Source organism: Nilaparvata lugens, chromosome 13 (genome assembly GCF_014356525.2).
Source record: "Nilaparvata lugens isolate BPH chromosome 13, ASM1435652v1, whole genome shotgun sequence".
Lineage (NCBI taxonomy): Eukaryota > Metazoa > Arthropoda > Insecta > Hemiptera > Delphacidae > Nilaparvata > Nilaparvata lugens.
Window position 1 is genome coordinate 4,904,960 of NC_052516.1, and position 18,181 is coordinate 4,923,140.

The 18,181-nt window shown below is 34.2% G+C and overlaps 2 protein-coding genes across 7 annotated transcripts in view; both read right to left on the reverse strand.

Annotated features, from left to right (window-relative positions):
- The window catches only part of LOC111056978, a 486,313-nt gene that overhangs the window by 298,342 nt on the left and 169,790 nt on the right, over positions 1-18,181 (reverse strand). The gene's annotated exons all lie outside the window — the stretch shown is intronic.
- On the reverse strand, positions 196-12,997 carry LOC111046223. Of its 3 annotated transcripts, none has more exons than XM_039439624.1 (5): positions 12,750-12,997; positions 8,657-10,213; positions 6,950-7,061; positions 5,485-5,603; positions 196-504 (listed from the first exon to the last, which is right to left on the reverse strand). In XM_039439624.1, the coding sequence occupies exons 1-2, from the start codon at positions 12,968-12,970 to the stop codon at positions 8,668-8,670; spliced, it is 1,767 nt and encodes a 588-aa protein (XP_039295558.1). In that variant the 5' UTR covers positions 12,971-12,997; the 3' UTR covers positions 196-504; positions 5,485-5,603; positions 6,950-7,061; positions 8,657-8,667. The 3 variants fall into 3 exon arrangements, with proteins under 3 accessions (XP_039295558.1, XP_039295560.1, XP_039295559.1); XM_039439626.1 differs by lacking the exon at positions 6,950-7,061 and having other exon boundaries at positions 201-504; positions 8,657-9,842; positions 9,909-10,213; XM_039439625.1 differs by lacking the exon at positions 6,950-7,061 and having other exon boundaries at positions 201-504.

Here is an 18,181-nt window from a genome sequence, read left to right on the forward strand (position 1 = left end):
TTTATTGATACTTAGAAACTGCTCTGTTTATCAGAGATTGACATGGTCTTATAACCGAAACCGGTCTTTCTAAGTATCAATAAATCTGTGGTTTTTTGACACTTTCATAGTTTTTTTCATTTACAAGTAATACGTAAATACGCTGCTATTCCATTCAATGAATGGATAAAATAAATAATTAAATGAGAAAACAAAAATAAAACGGTTGAAACAAAACATGAAATTTAATAATGAATAAATCAAAATATACAAATATAAAAAATGAATGGATAAAATAAATGGATGACAAAAATAAAAAAGATGAAAGTTTGAAATCATAAATTCAATTATGAGGGTAACCTATTCTCGTTTCAACATTTCGTTTTTAAACCTTGGGAATATTTCCACATTGTATTATTTAAATATTGATTTTTTGGATGTATATTTTAATAATGAAATAAATTATTTGATTTGATTTCCTAATAAAAACAGCTAAGGATTCCTAAGGCTGCCTCGCAATCCTTCCTGTAAAATAGACAGGGGAACTTTTAGATCTTTGAATCGTTTTCAACTTTCTAGTCTTCGTTCTTCACCCATGCTCTTGTGTGCGATATGCCAACTACTGTTGCTTTCATGCTAGACTCTAGTTAGTAAGAAATGTGAAGAATTAGAACGAACAGATATTAGAGTGCTCCATCATACCATGCTACTGGTTGAGAAGATACCAATTATTAGTGCTTCTAAGCTAGACCATAGAGAAAATATAGCATAAGAAGATAGATAAGACATCCCATGGTATATGTCGTCGTTTATGTTCCTAATTTCACTGTTAAATCAAGCCAACTACAGTCGATTATTACTGTTTTGTTGGGGTGAGAGTATAAGAACGGCACAGTATGAGAGACTACCAGCTTCACATAGTTTCACAAGAAAGAGCTATTAGGACTATCGGCTTGTGTTAACAGTGGAATTTGGAACATAAATGACCTAAACCTTGAGATATTTTTTCTCTATGATTAGACTCAACTGATTGGAAATGTGAAGAATTAGAACATACACAGGAATCAAAGTGCACTATAATACTACCTCCCTACTAGTAACCAAGTGTGAGAAATAAAATAGAAGAGAAAAATGAAATGAATGAAGGAAAATTGAAAATGAAATGATGGCAATGAATGAGAGGGATGTGTACAGACAACTAAGCACTAAACAAAAGCTTTAAATATTCATTTGAAATGTATTTAAATTACCTACTTAAAGTTTATAACACATTTAAAATGCTTTAAATGTATTGAAAATACGTTTAAAATGTTTTGGATGTATTGGTAGCCTCTTAAAATAAGTTGACTCTATAATGAGGTCCACGTTATAATGGCAGTAGATGAAGATAGAAGAATAGCGATGCCAATTCTCTGCATTAATTAATTATATATCTACACTGTCAAAAACATAATTGGCATCGTTGTGGACCTATAAAAGGATAGTACCACCGGCTATGTCGAATGATAGACAAGGATAGTAAAACCAAAGTTGATCAAATACTGTCATTATTTAAATACTGTTAAAAGTTTGCTCAATTATTGCTCCGAGGTGTGGCATCCTTATCTAGTTTCTCAGAGTGTGGAGATTGAGAAAATCCAGAATAAATTTTTAAGATTTTTGTACTTTAAACACTTCAATGCAGTTTGTCCTTTCAATTACCCAACTTCTGATCTGAGAGTAATGTTTCAAATGCAATCCCTTGGGGCATCGCGTAACTGCAGATTGCTTGTATTCCTGTATAATCTTTTAAATGGAAGGATTGATTCTTCTTACCTTCTTTCTTTGCTTAACATCTATGTCCCCCAAGTGGCTCGGCGTTCCAGTTTTAGGTTCCAGCTTCCTCAGTGCAGAACCAATAATCACTATAATTCTCCAGTTAATCGTATGATGTGTCTTTTTAATCTTTGTGGAGCTCATCTTGATCCATTTCATTTGTCAACTTTGCAGTTCAAGAAAGCTTGTGCAGCCCTATACCCACCATCTTTCCGCCGGTAATTCTATGTAGGTTATTATCTTTTTTTTGAATCTTCTTTTCTCTTCACCCTGGTCTCCATAGTCATCATCATCATCTTCATTGTCAGAATCATCTCCAGCATCAACATCATCATCATCAGCATCTTCATCTCTCATAAAATTTATATAAATTTCCTCTTATTAGTAATGATTTTATTTTTGCATCTCTTTTTTCAATTAATTTTATCTAAATTCGCTTTATATTATTCAGATTTTTATTATCATTTTATTATTTTATTTTATTTTATTAGTTTTTAGTTTATTAGTTAATTTTTTTTTTTAGTTTATCACGCTTAGTTTTATAACTTTATTCAGTTTTGTAGTTTGCTTTTTTGTTATTTTTATTATTTTCAGGAGTATATTTTATTTATTGTAATTAAATAAATAAATAAATAAAATTGAAAATGTTAGGAGAAACATGTATAGATTATAACGTGGACCTCACTATAGAGCCACCAGTAGACCAAATATCTCCGTTGCCAAATTGTGTGTAATTATGGGTGAGATCACATTGGATGTGTATTATGTGCAAGTGCAAGCTTGGTTATGCATGACCGAGCGTGCAGATGAGAAACAAAATGTGGAAAGAGCAATAGGAACAATCACACTGAACGCGTGCACTTGCTGGTTGCAGCTACATGCAAGTCACAACGTGTTTCAATAGCTCTTTCCACATTTTAGTTTTCGGCTCATGCATGATCTGACGTGCACTTGAATATATACGCATTCAATGTGATCACACCCTGATTATCTATTTCAAGCTAATGTAACCGAATTCATCCAATTTGACAGATCTGTGATATTGTAACATTGATTATTCAGACACATGGACTTGAGAGTCTGAATTTCGCACAATTGGCTACCTCGATATTTGGTCAGCTGCGACTTAAGGCTCAACTCACACTTACGCGACTCAGGCCGAGAAGAGACTCGACTGTAGTCGAGAGCATGTGTTTCCAAATGGAAACATTCAGACCAGTCGATTCTAGTCTCCGCGACTGTCACCATTTGAAAACACATGCTCTCGACTAGAGTCCAGTCTCTTATCGACCCGAGTCGCGTAAGTGTGAGTTGAGCCTTAGTCTTTACTTATTCCATTCAAAGTACAGTTAGCAGCTTGCTTATAGCTTGTTTTTTACATAGCAGAATTGTATGCAACTAGCTCTAGTTATAGCGCACAGTTATAAGCAACGGCGTTCTTAAAACACAATATTTATTTATTTACAATGCAAATGACACTAATGTAATAACATTGAAAGATAAAATAATAAGATAGTCCTTGTGCTATTTTTCTTCCAAATTTATAGGTGAAAAAGTCCGAAATAAGGTTAGAATTTCACGTGTACAATTTTGATAAAATTTCAGTCCAAAACAAAAATGAAAACTATGAAAAATGATAAAGTATCCCATATTTTATTACAGCATTACTAGTTTCAACTCTTCAAGAGAAATTTTCATTGAAATGAGTAGGGTTGCAATAAAATGAAGGGTATTTGAATAGTCTATTGAATAATAGGTATTTGAATTTGAAATAGTTGCAATAAATAATAAATTTGTATTAATTGCAAATAATTGCAATAAACACATAACATGTGTTTGCACATACTATTATTATTGTGTTTTAATAATAAGTAGCCCCAAAACAGAAGGGTGAATAGCGTTCTTAAAGCTTAGCAGTGTTGCATTATATTTACGCATTCTTGTTTAGCATTATCCAGTCAAAGTCAAACCATAAATTACATGCTTGAAGAGAAAAGATTATAGCAGAGGTTTTAAAAGCTTATTAATAGCAAACATATTTATACATAATTCTCTTTTTGTGTAGTTGAGAAGTTGATATTGTGGTAATTATGCATATTGAATAAGAAGAAGAACTAAGAAATTGTCAAAAACCACAAATTTATTGAAAGTTAGAAAGACCGGTTTCGGTTGTTACACCATTGTCAATCTCTGATAAACTCTTATTCGAAAACCGTTTAACAGAGTTTGACAATGGTGTAACAACCGAAACCGGTCTTTCTAACTTTCAATAAATCTGTGGTTTTTGACAATTTCTTAGTCTTCTTATACATGAATCTATATAAACGGTGCTAAATAACACATTATTACAATCTATATGGCGGTTAAGTGAAGGACAGTGAGAGAAGGAAAACAAGTTAAGAAAACATGAAGAGTATAGGAAAGACAGAGAAAAAGGATTGTTCAACACAACGTGAAACAAGTTATTGAGGTTAGGTCGCAAAATCAATGGAAGTTGAAGTTAATTTTGCAAGGAAAGATGATAAGTAAGTTATAGAGGAGTCACCGGAAGAGACTGAGCATGAAAGTATTTTCATAGAGAAAAGATAGCATTAGAAGATATCCCATGCTGTAGGTCGTTTAGGTTCCTAATTTCAAGCCAATTTCTTGTTAACTCAAGCCGATTACTGTCGACTACTATCTATTATTACTGTTTTTGCCAGGTGAGAGTGTAAGAACGGCACAGTATGAGAGACTACCAGCGTCACATAGCTTCCCCAAAAACAACTACTAGGACTATCGGCTTGAGTTGACAGTGAAATTTGGAAAATAAACGCCCCATGCCATGGGATTCTTCCTATGCTATCTTTTATCTAAGGTATTATCAGGGAGTGGACGCAGAAATCAATAGTAACTCTTGGCATGCAAAAGTTAAATTCGGCAGGCAGAATTTAGCTAAGCAGCTTTCGTGTTACCGCGATAGCTATAGTGAGGTCCACGTTATTATTGCAGTATTTGATTAACATTGGTGTTGCTATCCTTGTCTATCATTCGACAAAGCAGGTCCTCTATCTCAAAGCTATCCTCTTCTAGCTCCTCAACGTTGCCATAGTTTTTCAACAATGTAGAAATATAATTGACAAAATATCTAATCACAATTATGTAAATTTATTTTTAAATCATTTAGAAATATATTTTCTTCACATATAACATATATGATTGATTATTTTGAACAAGGATGAACAGTTATCAGATATCAGCACTATATCAGATATAGCAGAGCCTACAACAGATATCAGCTATCCTATTAATAAAAACAATATAAAAACTTGTAGTTTTTTACTACAAGAACTTGAAAATGACCTATTTGTCGAAAATAGTCGTTAAAATATTTCAAAGTTTTTAATAAAGGGTACTAAAAGTTTTTATATTGTTTTTACTAATTCGTACAAAAGTAGCCCCATATAAGTGAAGTGATTTTATTAGCTATCCTGTATAAAAGGCAGTGACAAGGTAGAGAATCGGTAGCACTGTTTTTCTATCTTTCTCCACTGTCATTATAACGTGGACCTCACTATAGTGGAAGGTGACTACTATTGTCCCCGTGTACAGTGCGTGCTTTACAGTATCGTAGAAGATAGATTGAAATACAGGCAATGATTCACAAAAAATTGTGGAAAGATCTAGAAGTCATGACAATTTGAAACTAACCTCATAGAATAACAGATGACTTTGAGATTCAAGATTCCAGGTAGCAGTGAGTTCCTAGGTAGGTAGGATACTCCTTTGAAGTCAGGTTCTCCACAACCTTTCAATAGGATTTGAATACACTGTAAATAAGAAAAATTCTTCTAGTTACAAGTTCATGAAAAATAGACACAGTCCAATATCAAGTTGGTATTTGACAGACAATTGTTGTTGAGACGAGAATGATTGTAAAGTTTAATAAACTGAAACAGAATGAACTCTTTATTCACGAATATGAAAAACACACGGGACCGGTTGCACAAAAGCCGGTTAAATTTTAACCGTGATTAATTTGACGAGGACCAATCAGAGAAGCTGTTTTTTGAAAAAGCCTTCTCTGATTGGTTCTTATGAAATTAATCACGATTAAAATTCTACCTATTTTCTATGTGTGCAACCGGGCCACAGTAATCTATTTTATTGAACTCGCTTGTAGTATGAATGTCAAGCTAAATGTTCAGCTAACGACTATATTAAGAATAACCTTTTACTTTCATTTTATAAAATTCGCTTGCATCATGAATTAAATAACGACTATAGTTGAAATAACTATTTAACTGCCTTGATATTATTAAAGAGATAGTTGAAAGTAAATCTCACAAAAGTGCACCATAAAAATTAACCAAGATTCATAAATAAAAACTTGGTTCAATCAAGAATTACTCTGTTTCATGACAGAATACTTTCAATATCCTTTTAGGGCCGTTTGCACAATGAAAGCTTAAACTGAATTCAATCAGCTGTAGGCTTAAACTCAAAATGAATCACATGACACTCGATGAAATACAAATGAGACTCGATATAGATTTAATCCAGTTTAGGATGAAATTTAGTTTAAACTGACACTGAGCAAACGGCACTTAGTATTATAATATCCTATTATTTGCTATCCTATAAGTATCTAGTGTATGGGATCCAAGATTTCTATAGAAACTTATAGGATCGTATAACACTCTCTTTGTGCCGAGCCCTGAGATGAAAATGCTATTTTATGCTGGCCACTAAAACGATAGGACATGCATGATAAACATGTGTATACACACATCTACTCAGCTACTCAGGTCGAGAAGAGACTCGACTCTAGTCGAGAGCATGTGTTTTCAAATGGTGACAGTCGCGGAGATTAGAGTCGACTGGCCTGAGTTTCACCAGTTGGGGACATATGCTCTCGACTACAGTCGAGTCTTTTCTCGACCTGAGTCGCGTTAGTGTGAGTTGAGCCTTAGAGAACAGTCTATGAAAAGATAGAAGAATAAGTGGCGAACAAGAGTTATATTATGCCAGTGGCTTTTTCACCTACAATCTATTATTAAATTTTAGTTGAATTTTAGTTGTATTTGTCATGCTAGACACTATTTGGTTTCTGTATATGCATTTATGGGTGTGAAATAAATTTGATTTTGAATTTGAAGTCTTATGGCTAACTTACAATCAGCTATCAAGCGCTTAATAATACCAGTTACATCTGAGAGTTGGAGAAATTGTTTCACATCATATTATATTATTTTCCAGGACCATAATGGTCGACTTCAGAAAACAACCTGGAAATCAAACACAGCTCATTAACTCGAGTGATAATTGAGAAAAAACAACGGTAATCTATCATCAAAGCCCGTTTTCACACTCAACGAAATGAAGTCATTTCTCGCCGAAACGACACCCTGAATGTCCTGCGATTGGCTAATTCTCACCAACAGCTGATTCTCAGCCAATGATCATTTTCACACTTACCGATTCCGGGACGGCACGACACGACACGACAAAATAGAAAGCTCTCCGATTGGTTGATTCTCAATACATCAATCTAATCAGCCAATCGGAGAGCTTCCTTTTCTGTCATGTCGTTGTTCTGTTGTGACGTGTCGTCGAGGAAGTGTAAAAACGGACATCAAACAATAATAGAATATTTTATAACTAGCCGCATCTCGAAAAATTAAAAAAACATAGTTTCAATATCCAGATATAAAAATAGTTTAATTTATATTATTATTATTATATCGTGTTATGTATCTTGTTATGTTTGAATTGTAAATTGAAGAATATTTAAGTGATACATAACCTAACTACATTAATTTGGACTGTTGTATAAATTAGAATTGGAACCGTTTTGGGTTTATAAGCCTGTGGTACTTTTCTGTAAGTTGTGTAATTCTGAATGATCGAATATTTGAAGGGACGGTTTCAAGGATTCAAAGGGTCGAAGAACCCTACACGTCAACCGGAGCTTATTGTGTATAACTTCAAAAAATACAAGGGATATGAAATATTTCCAATGAGATTCATATAATTTTTTTCCTTTGTTTGACGTTCTTCAACTTGTTATGAACGCTCAAAGTTGAAAAAAGTTCATCCGTCAATTTCAAAGCCTTATTTCAAACAGTTCGAATCCTCTTAAAAAGTTCAAAACCGTCAAACAAAGGAACACATTATATGAAACTTATTGGAAATTTCTTCCTCTTTCCAACCATATCTTTAGAATTGGATTTAGTTTGTTAGTTCTCTAGTTATTGAAGATTTAAAAAAATATCGAAAAATCTATGTGCATGTATCTTGAAATCTAAGGGCGATATAAGAAAATTTACCGTGCATTTTTTGTTGCAAATTTCATGTATAATCTAGTATGGTCTTTGGTTGTTACCTTTTCGTGTGTTGGAAGTTCTAATGAATAATTATTATCATACGAAATTCCAATTAAATGCTGTAAATCACCCCGAAGACTTCTACTACTGCAAATATTGACCACAAGGTAAACAGCTAGATGGAAATTCGATGAGCGCTACTATACAAAAATTATCGAACCGGGCTCGATTCCCGGGCTGACAAATAATTTTTGAATAGTAGCTCTCATCGAATTTCCATCTAGCTGTTTACCATGTTGTCAATATTTGCAGTAGCAGAAGTCTTCGGGGTGAATTACAGCATTTAATTGGAATTTCGTTTGATAATAATTATTCATTAATTAGCATTTGATCAAATGCAACTTCCATTTTATTTTCATTTGTAGAGTTCTAATGAAGTTGAAATAATTGTAATATTATATTATCCTCGAAGTGAATAAAATATTTGTTTATTATATAATAAATATGGTTGATTGTAAGTGGGACACTAAAATATAAAACACTTGAAATTCACTTACATGCGTCGGTGTCACTTGGCCTTCTTCTTGATTTCGCTGATTCTAGCCATCTGTTTCTGAGCTCTCTCCATGTATCGTTTGTAGAGCTCGTTGTACTGCAAGATGAGGCCGGTCTCTTCGTCCAGACAGGTGACCCGCTTCACTTGTTTGGCCCAGATCTCCCGCTCACCGCTGTAGTTGTGAACTGTGCCGGTGAAGACGACAACATCGCCCTGCTTAATTAAACTCCTTACCTTGGCACCTCCCCTTGCAACTCTTTCGCTCAGAAAATCCATCAATCTTTTCCTAGCCTCATCTGTACTACTAGCAGCGTATGGTCTGTAATTGGTTACATCTGTTGCCATGTTAGAAGCAACTTCATGACTTGTTACTTGGGTGTGATTGCTTGCATCTGTTGCCATATTAGAAACAACTGAACAACTTGTTACCCCTGTGTGATTTCTTACATCTGTTGCCATATTGGAAGCAACTGAACAACTTGCTTGTGTGTGATTGCTTACATCTGTTGCCATATTAGAAGCAACTCTACAACTTGTTGCTTGTCTCTGATTACTTACATCTGTTGCCATGTTGGAAGCAACTTCACAACTTCTTCCTCCAGTTACTTGTGTGAGATTGCTTGCATCTGTCGCTATGTTAGAAGCAACTTTCAAACTTGGTACCCCTGTTGCTTGTATGTAATTGCTTGTATCTGTTGACATGTTAGAAGCGACTTCATAACTTGTTACTCCTGTTACTTGTGTGTGATTGCTTACATCTGTCTCCATATTAGAAGCAACTTCACATAGTGTTGCTTGATTTCTTACATCTGTTGCCATATTAGATATATCTTCAAAACTTGTTACTCCTGTTGCTTGTGTGTGATTGCTAACATGTGTTGCGATATTAGAAGCAATTTCACATGCTGTTGCTTGTCTTTGATTGCTTACATCTGTCGCCATATTAGAAGCAACTTCACAGCTTGTTACTCCTGTTGCTTGTCTGTAATTGCTTGCATCTGTTGTCATGTTAGAAGTAACTAGACAACTTGTTGCACCTGTTGCTTGTGTGTGATTTCTTACATCTGTTGCCATATTAGATACAACTTCACCTGTTGTTACTTGTGTGTGATTGCTTACATCTGTTGCCATATTAGAAGCAACTTTACAATTTGGTACTCCAGTTGCTTGCGTGTGATTTCTTACATCTGTTGCCATATTAGAAGCAACTTTACAATTTGGTAGTCCAGTTGCTTGCATGTGATTTCTTACATCTGTTGCCATATTAGAAGCAACTAGACAACTTGTTGCTTGTCTGTGATTACTTACAGCTGACGCCATATTAGAACCAACTTTCAAACTTGGTACTCCATTTACTTGTCTGTGATTGCTTACGTTTGTTGCAATATTATGAGCAACTTTCAATCTTTTTACTCCTGTTGCTTGTCTGTGATTGCTAGCATTTTTTTCCATATTGGCAGCAACTACTTTATCGATGACTTGATTGGTGAGAGAATTCAGTTGCCAGTCGTGATTGTAGATGCAGATTATCTTTCCTGTGCCATCATCCACTTCATACCTGGAATCAAATTAAAACATTGCCAAGTCAATAAACAACATAAATTTACAAACATGAGAAAAAAATCAAATGAAGTCATTGCCAAATCAATAAACAACATAAATTCACAAACATGAGAAAGCATTCAGTTTCAATAGATTGAATCAAATTCATTGCCAAATAAATGACAACATTAATTTACAAAAAGCAGAAAAAGATTCAGTATCATACATGTATCACATTACTATTGCTATATAGTCTTGAGACTAATGAGCAAATTTTATCAAACCTAATTTACTAATTGTATATAATATGGACTACAGTGAAACTCTCTTTAGAATTTCTTACTGCTACCTACTAATAATTATTATGTACATCTATTAACTGTACTACTTAAGCTAGATTTCACTCAATCAATGCTCTGCTTTTTCACTAGACACCACTTTCACTGCACACCAATTCAAATGGTTTCCTTCTTTTCAGTCTCCGCACCAACCCTCCGTTGTCTAGCAGCTGGATTGCTTCGACGTTCGTGTGTTGGTGGAGCCGTTCTTCATGACTTACTGCATACCTTTGAATCTCACAGGATACCATGTTGACTCCCAGGTCCCTATGGATGTCGCTGTTCCGCACATACCAGGGAGCATCAACGATGTTTCGGAGCACCTTGTTCTGGAATCTTTGTATGATGGTGGCGTTGCTCTGTTTGGTGCAGCCCCATAGTTGTATTCCATAGGTCCAAACAGGTTTGAAGATCTGCTTGTAGAGGAGCAATTTGTTTGGTATTGAAAGTGATGAGTTTCTTCCAATAAGCCAGTAGAATTTATTGTATTTTATGTTCAGTTCTTCTTTTTTCTTTTTGACATGCTCTTTCCAGCGAAGCTTAGCATCAAGAGTCATACCTAGGTATTTAGCTTGATTTTCATGTGGTATATTAATTCCATTGATGTTGATTGGAAGGTACACAGCTCTCTTGTTGGTGAAGTTAACATGAATCGACTTTTCCTCATTGAGCTTCATTCTCCACTTTTTGGTCCAGTCGTGTATCTTGTTGACAGATCTCTGAAGCTTCGCTGTTGCAATACCAACATCACTGTCTACTGCTAGTAGGGCGGTGTCATCTGCGAACGTGGCTGTGGTATTCTCCTCCAAATTAGGGATATCACTAGTGAAGAGAAGATAAAGGACTGGTCCTAAAACACTTCCTTGCGGAACTCCTGCTTTTATCTCTCTTAGATCAGAATATGAATCTTCATATTTGACTCTAAAGTACCTTCCTGTCAAATATGATTGCAATATTTCTGTAAATTGCTTAGGAAGCATTTTCTTCAGTTTATAAAGAAGTCCCTCATGCCATACTTTGTCAAAAGCTTGCCCTATGTCGAGAAAAACTGCTGAACAAACCTTTTTTTCTTCCAAGCTCTTCTCTATTATATTAACTATCCTATGTACTTGATCAATTGTGGAGTGTTTTTTTCTGAAACCAAATTGATGATTAGGAATTAATTGCTTTCTCTCAATTATTGGCTTGAGTCTACTCAATAATATCCTCAAACAACTTTGATAACACAGGTAACAATGAAATTGGTCTGTATGAAGCAACTTCATGTGGTTCTTTTCCTGGCTTGAGTAACATTATAACTTCAGCTACTTTCCAGACTCCTGGTACAAATCTGAGTCTGAATGAAGCATTCAGGATGTTTGTTAGCTTGATGAGTGCTTTCCTTGGTAGATGCTTCAGGACTAAGCCAGTTATCAGGTCAAATCCTGGATCATACATGTAAGGCTCAACTCTCACTTACGCGACTCAGGTGGAGAAGAGACTCGACTCTAGTCGAGAGCATTTGTGTTTCCAAATGGTGATACTCAGTCAAGTCGATTCTAGTCTCCGCGCGACGTCACCATTTGAAAACACATGCTCTCCACTAGAGTCGAGTCTCTTCTCGACCTAAGTCGCGTAAGTGTGAGTTGAGCCTAATAGTTCACAATCAAAATTGTATAGTGAGGTCCACGTTATAATGGTAGTGGAGAAAGATAGAAGAACAACGTTGCCGATCATCTGTCTTGTCTATGCCTTCTATAGATGGTAGCTGATACAGGGTCATCGATGTAATATTAACTGTTAATTTCTTTTAAAATAATCAATTATATTTTATTAGGCAAGAGTTTATATTTCACAATAATTTAATAAGAATTTACATAATCAAGATGAAATATATTGTTAATTTATTATTATTTCTACATTGTTAAACGACGATCTGGGAACAGAGCAAAGCGAGAAAGAGATAGCGCTATCCACTTTGTTGAATGATAGAAAAGGATAGCAATACAATTGCTAATCAAACACTGCCATTATAACGTGGACCTCTCTATAGTGATCTGTAACACTGCCATCATGATCAAGTAAAGTGTGGTCTGTTTGACCAGTTTTTTTTTTATTTCTCATGTTGAAATATATCGACTGCCGCGATCTATCCAGGAAAGACCTGGTTTTTGATCGAGATATTAGATATCTTCTTATGCTATCTTTTCTCTATGCGATAGTACTCAAACATACCTGTAGGTTTTGGAGCTATTACCGAAAGGCACAGCTGAGAGGATATGGCCGAAAACCTTTACATTGGGAACATGCCATCCTTGGAAGTAGTACTTTTTCAACTTCTTAACGTAAATCATGTTGTGAACGTCGCAAATCCACAAACTGAAGACGCATTTCCTGCCGTGATATCCATCGACAACGTCTTCCAAATACAAGTCACTATCGCCATCATCGTCCATCGGTTCTGAAATATGAGTTTCAAACAATTATTTAACCAAAATTATGAAATTTCCTGTCTTGTGAAAGTAAAAATTTGTTTACGTGAAAAAATGTGGAAAGCATTTTGTGGTGTGATCACATTGAATGCATATACACCTAACAATATAAAAAAATAGATCTTTCAATTACAAAAACCAGGTATGTGGGTGGATAGCGCAAGGCTATCTAGACTTTCCTCACAAAAAGACCATATCATAGTCTACAAGAGTACTTTGAGGAAAGAATCTCACCACATCGACACCAGGAACCATGAAAAGGACATTGAGCAATATCATGATGAATAATCTGACGACCACGGCGCAAACGCACTTCCAGTGGGAGAACTTCAAGTATCAAGTAGGCTGTTGCAGGGAGCACTGTTCAGGGAGTACTGAAGTGTAAGGGTACGATCACACATTGGATGCGTGTCTGTGCAGGTGCAAGTCGAACCATGCATGAGCCGAAAAATAAAATTTGAACAGTGCCATTGAAACACGTTGTGACTTGCAATTTATAGCTACTCACACGGAACGCAACCAGCAAGTGCACGCGTTCAGTGTGAGTGTTCCTATTGCTCTTTCCACATTTTGTTTCTTATCTGCGTGCTTGGTTATGCATACCAAGTTTTCACTTGCACATATACCGTACGTATTTAATGTGATCACACCCTGACGCTACTTCGGACAATTTAATAAACTAAATTGAGGAAGATGAGAAGATTTGGACTTGTGCCTGTTTTTCAGGATTTATGCCAGCATTTAAGGTAGTCTTTCTGAGGTGTAGGCGCCTCATACTTTGTTCACCTCACGACACCAAAGCACTAATTTGACACAGTCAATAGACTTTGGTGAAGAATAAAGATAAACTAAACTAAGGCTCAACTCATACTTACGCGACTCAGGTCGAGAAGAGACTCGACTCTAGTGGAGAGCATGTGTTTCCAAATGGGTGACGTCGCGGAGACTAGAATCGACTGGTCTGAGTGTCACCATTTGGAAACACATGCTCTCCACTAGAGTCAAGTCTCTTCTCGACCTGAGTCGCGTAAGTGTGAGTTGATTCTAAATCATAGGTGTTGAAAAATGTATGTAACTTTTCAATAAATGCATGTTATTATTAGACATATTCTAGTGTTTCATTATGGATAAATTTCACAACATCCCACCAAATGCAGTATCAGGCAAAGGCACACATCAGCAGGCAGACAAAGTAAACCTCCCTCTTCAGATGTTCAAATGTCGCAACGCACACACAGACGTCCGTGTCCGTCTGTCTCCATATGTTTTCTTACGTCTGCATACATCTATCAGCTGATGTGTGCGTTCGACTCAAGCCCTTAAAGCCAGGGACACACCTATCATGCTTCGTTCAGATCACGGATAAAAACAGTCTATAGTGATGTCCACGTTATAATGGTATTGCTATAATTGTCTATCATTCAACAAAGCAGATAGCGCTATCTCTTTCTCGCTTTTTGCTCTGTTGCCAGGTCGTCTTTAACAATTTAGAATTAATAATCAATTAACAAAATATTTCATCTTAATCAAGAAAATTCATTATGAAATTATTGAAAAATATAATTTTCTAGCTTAATAAAAAATAATTATATAATAAATTATATTACAATTTGTATTCTTGTTTTATTAAATTTAAAGGGTACTATAATTTTATTTTATAAATACAAGAAAGTAGCCCTGAATTCATACATTTAAAAATATTACATCAATAAACCAGTATCAGCCACTGTCTATAGAAGACATTGACAAGACAGAGGATAGGCAACGTTGTTCTCCTATCTTTCTCCACTGCCATTATAACGTGTACCTCCTCACTATAGAATGATGCATGCCACAAATGTCCGTTATGTGAACCGTCCCAACGTCACTAGTCCTCCACTGCACAGAAATATCGGGTATGAGTAGGATCGGAAAGATGAATGACTATGAGTGTTCCTGGCTTTACGATGGGGCTTTCTGATCCTACCTATGACCAATACTACTGTGTGGTGAAGGGGTAGATGACATGATGGTAATAATTGTGTTTCATGCACCATTATAGACCATTTTTTCCAAATCCAACGTTTGAATATTTACTTAATGTTTAGAAATTAGCTCACAACCTACACATCTAAAAGCATTTCTGAACGATTATGAATATCTTGCTTTCAGATCAAGATCGAAGCAATAGAAGCTTCATATACTGTTGTAGTAGGTGAAATATTGTGATATCTATCCATAATGAATAATATATAAATGATATTTTTTGACAAAATTCCAGTGTTTTCACAATAGAAGCTGTTAGACAAACAAATCTATGGTCTTCTTGAAAGCAAAATTATAATTGTAAAGTTTTTTTTTAATTCAACTCGATATGTATTCTATATGTTGAAATTTAATTGTAAATTATTTTTTTTAATCATTGTACCTACCATTAAACCAGTACGGTACCGGTATAATCAGCCATGACAACAGGTTAAGTTAAAGTAGGTACGGTACCGTATAGAATACATTTCGGGTTTTTGAAATTACCTTAATCAAAAATATAATGTAAAGTTGAGTTTAGAATAACTATTAATACATTTTTAATTACTAATTTCAGCTCAAATAATAATAATAAATCATAATCATTTAAAATAAAATGCTCATACCTAAGACGGTTATTGAGGGTTAGGAAACTTTGTTTAATTGCGTGAAACATATAATTTCATACATACAATCCTAGGATCATAATTGAATGAGGAATTAATTCAACTACAAATTAGACTTTACAACAACTTTTTTCTAACTAAAACTTATTTATATTATTTGAAGATAGCAATATCAAAGATAACAGTCAAAATGCAAAAAGTTTTTTGTTTCAAGAACCAGTACCAACCCAACAACGTAAAATTGCACTAAAATTGAAGTTTTCTAACAGAAATTTTAAATAAAATTAATCTCATTAAATAATGAATAGAATAAAAATGTGACCATTTCAACTTAATTAAAATAATTTTTATCATGAAAACGTTGAATTTTTGTGTTATCAAGCAAGCATCTCTCTTTGCAATAAATAGGAAACTGGGTCATGGTGGGTTAATGACAAGTGACACACAGCGTCAAGCTGGAACGTTTTTTGGCATGGTTGTTCAGTTTTGTATTATAACGTTAATTTCAATTAAATGATTTAGTTGCCAATTATTCACTTATTTTATAAAACTATAAATCAATATGAAGATATTGAATGTATATATAAAATGTATTATAGAATGTAAATTAAATATCAAAATAATTAATAAACTAAATAACAATATTATGTACTAGCCAAACAAGGTCAATAATACAAGTTACTGCATATAGAATTAAATAGATAATTTCAACACAATCAATTCAACAATAATATATTTTATTTTTATAAAATACATACACAAATCATAAGTAATGGAATGTGATAAAAATACATCATAAGAAATAATTTCTGTACACTAATAATTTACTTAAAATAGCTTAAGAATAGTGAGACAAGAATAAAAACTATTTTGATACCTACTATAGAGACTTAGGCCCGGTTGCACAAAAGCAGTTAAACTTTAATCGTGATTAATTTAACGGGAACCAATCAGAGAAGGCGTTTTTGAAAAGACGGCTTCTCTGATTGGTTCTCATGAAATTAATCAGGATTAAAATTCAACCGGTTTTTGTGCAACCGGCACACTGAATTATAAAATACGATAAAATACTAAATAATTATTGTGTATTATAATAGGATCAGTAGAAAGTCCATCAAAGTGAGTATATTTTGAACAGCTTCTTAGTTTATCAGATCTCAAGAAATATTTCTTTAATATCAATATTTTAAAACATTCAAATAAAATTAGATGAGTATACTCCTATTCATAATTAATTTTATAAGCATCTTAAACAACATTATATAGGCAATTATATAAACAGCTTTACAGGAACAGCATAACTAATCGTTGAACATTAATAAGTTTTTCCATAACAGTGATAGACAATATTCTATGTTCTAAGTTACAATTGTATAATTGGGACATTTATTGCAAAGCAAAAATTAAAATTATAATACAAAATATAGGCACAATATTATTTATTTTTAAATTTTAAATATCAACCTATTTTAATTAATTAAATACATAGATCTATTAATTTGAAAGTTTTAAATTGGCTATCTTTCTCTTTGGTCTTTTAACCGAAATACATTGCATTCCTCATTTTATCAACACATTCATAAATAAGTCCATCAGCAGCACTACTTCAAAATCTTAGGCTAAACTCACACTTACGCGACTCAGGTCGAGAAGAGACTCGACTCTAGTCGAGAGCATGTGTTTTCAAATGTGTGACGTCACGGAGACTAGAATCGACTGGTCTGAGTGTCACCAATTGGAAACACATGCTCTCAACTAGAGTCGAGTCTCCTCTCGACCTGAGTCGCGCAAGTGTGAGTTGAGCCTTAGTATCTCATCAGCATACCAATCAATTCCTTGGTCCCGGATTTTACTCCAAAATAAAAACTTTCATTTTCTCCATTTGTTCTCAACAAGTTTAAACATTCTTTTTAATTCCACTCATTATCTCACGCATTATTAACATATTCTTAATTGCAGTTAGTATGAATTTTGAATGAAAAAGATTAGAAATAATTACCACAATATCAACTTCTCAACTACACAAAAAGTAGTATGAATTTCATATCAGTGAGTACATTCATTAGTAGCCTTTTTTGTATTTTGTCTTTGGGAAATAATTAATCGGGATAGATTAATTGATCAGTCCTGTACCGAAACTTAATAATTCTAATGTGATGTGGTTCTTTCTCTTACGCAAGTTGTCAGTTTCAACGATTTCTTGCATTCTTGTCTATTTTTATAATAATGTACAGCGCTTCATTTGGTCATTATTAACACACAGCGATATATTGTTTGAAAAATTCTAAATTTATCAAAAGTATCATAACAATTTATTTATAATTTATCTATTATTCATTCTAGCATTCTAATTCAAGTTATATTGCACTTATAAGGCTGGGCGTACACCGGTTAGTCAAGACAAGACTAGTCACGTTTAGTCACAATACTTCACACAATTGCTTATGGAGTCATGTCTAATTGTAATGACTAATCAGTGTGTTTTGCGTCACAAGCATATCTATATGAAGTATTGTGACTCAACGTGTCTGATCATGTTAAACTA

Coding starts and splice junctions, on each gene's coding strand:
- LOC111046223 (XM_039439624.1), bottom strand. CDS start 12,970: ATGGACGATGATGGCGATAGTGACTTGTATTTGGAAGACGTTGTCGAT. Junction 10,214..12,749: donor AATAGCTCCAAAACCTACAG/GTATGTTTGAGT, acceptor ATTTGATTCCAG/GTATGAAGTGGATGATGGCA.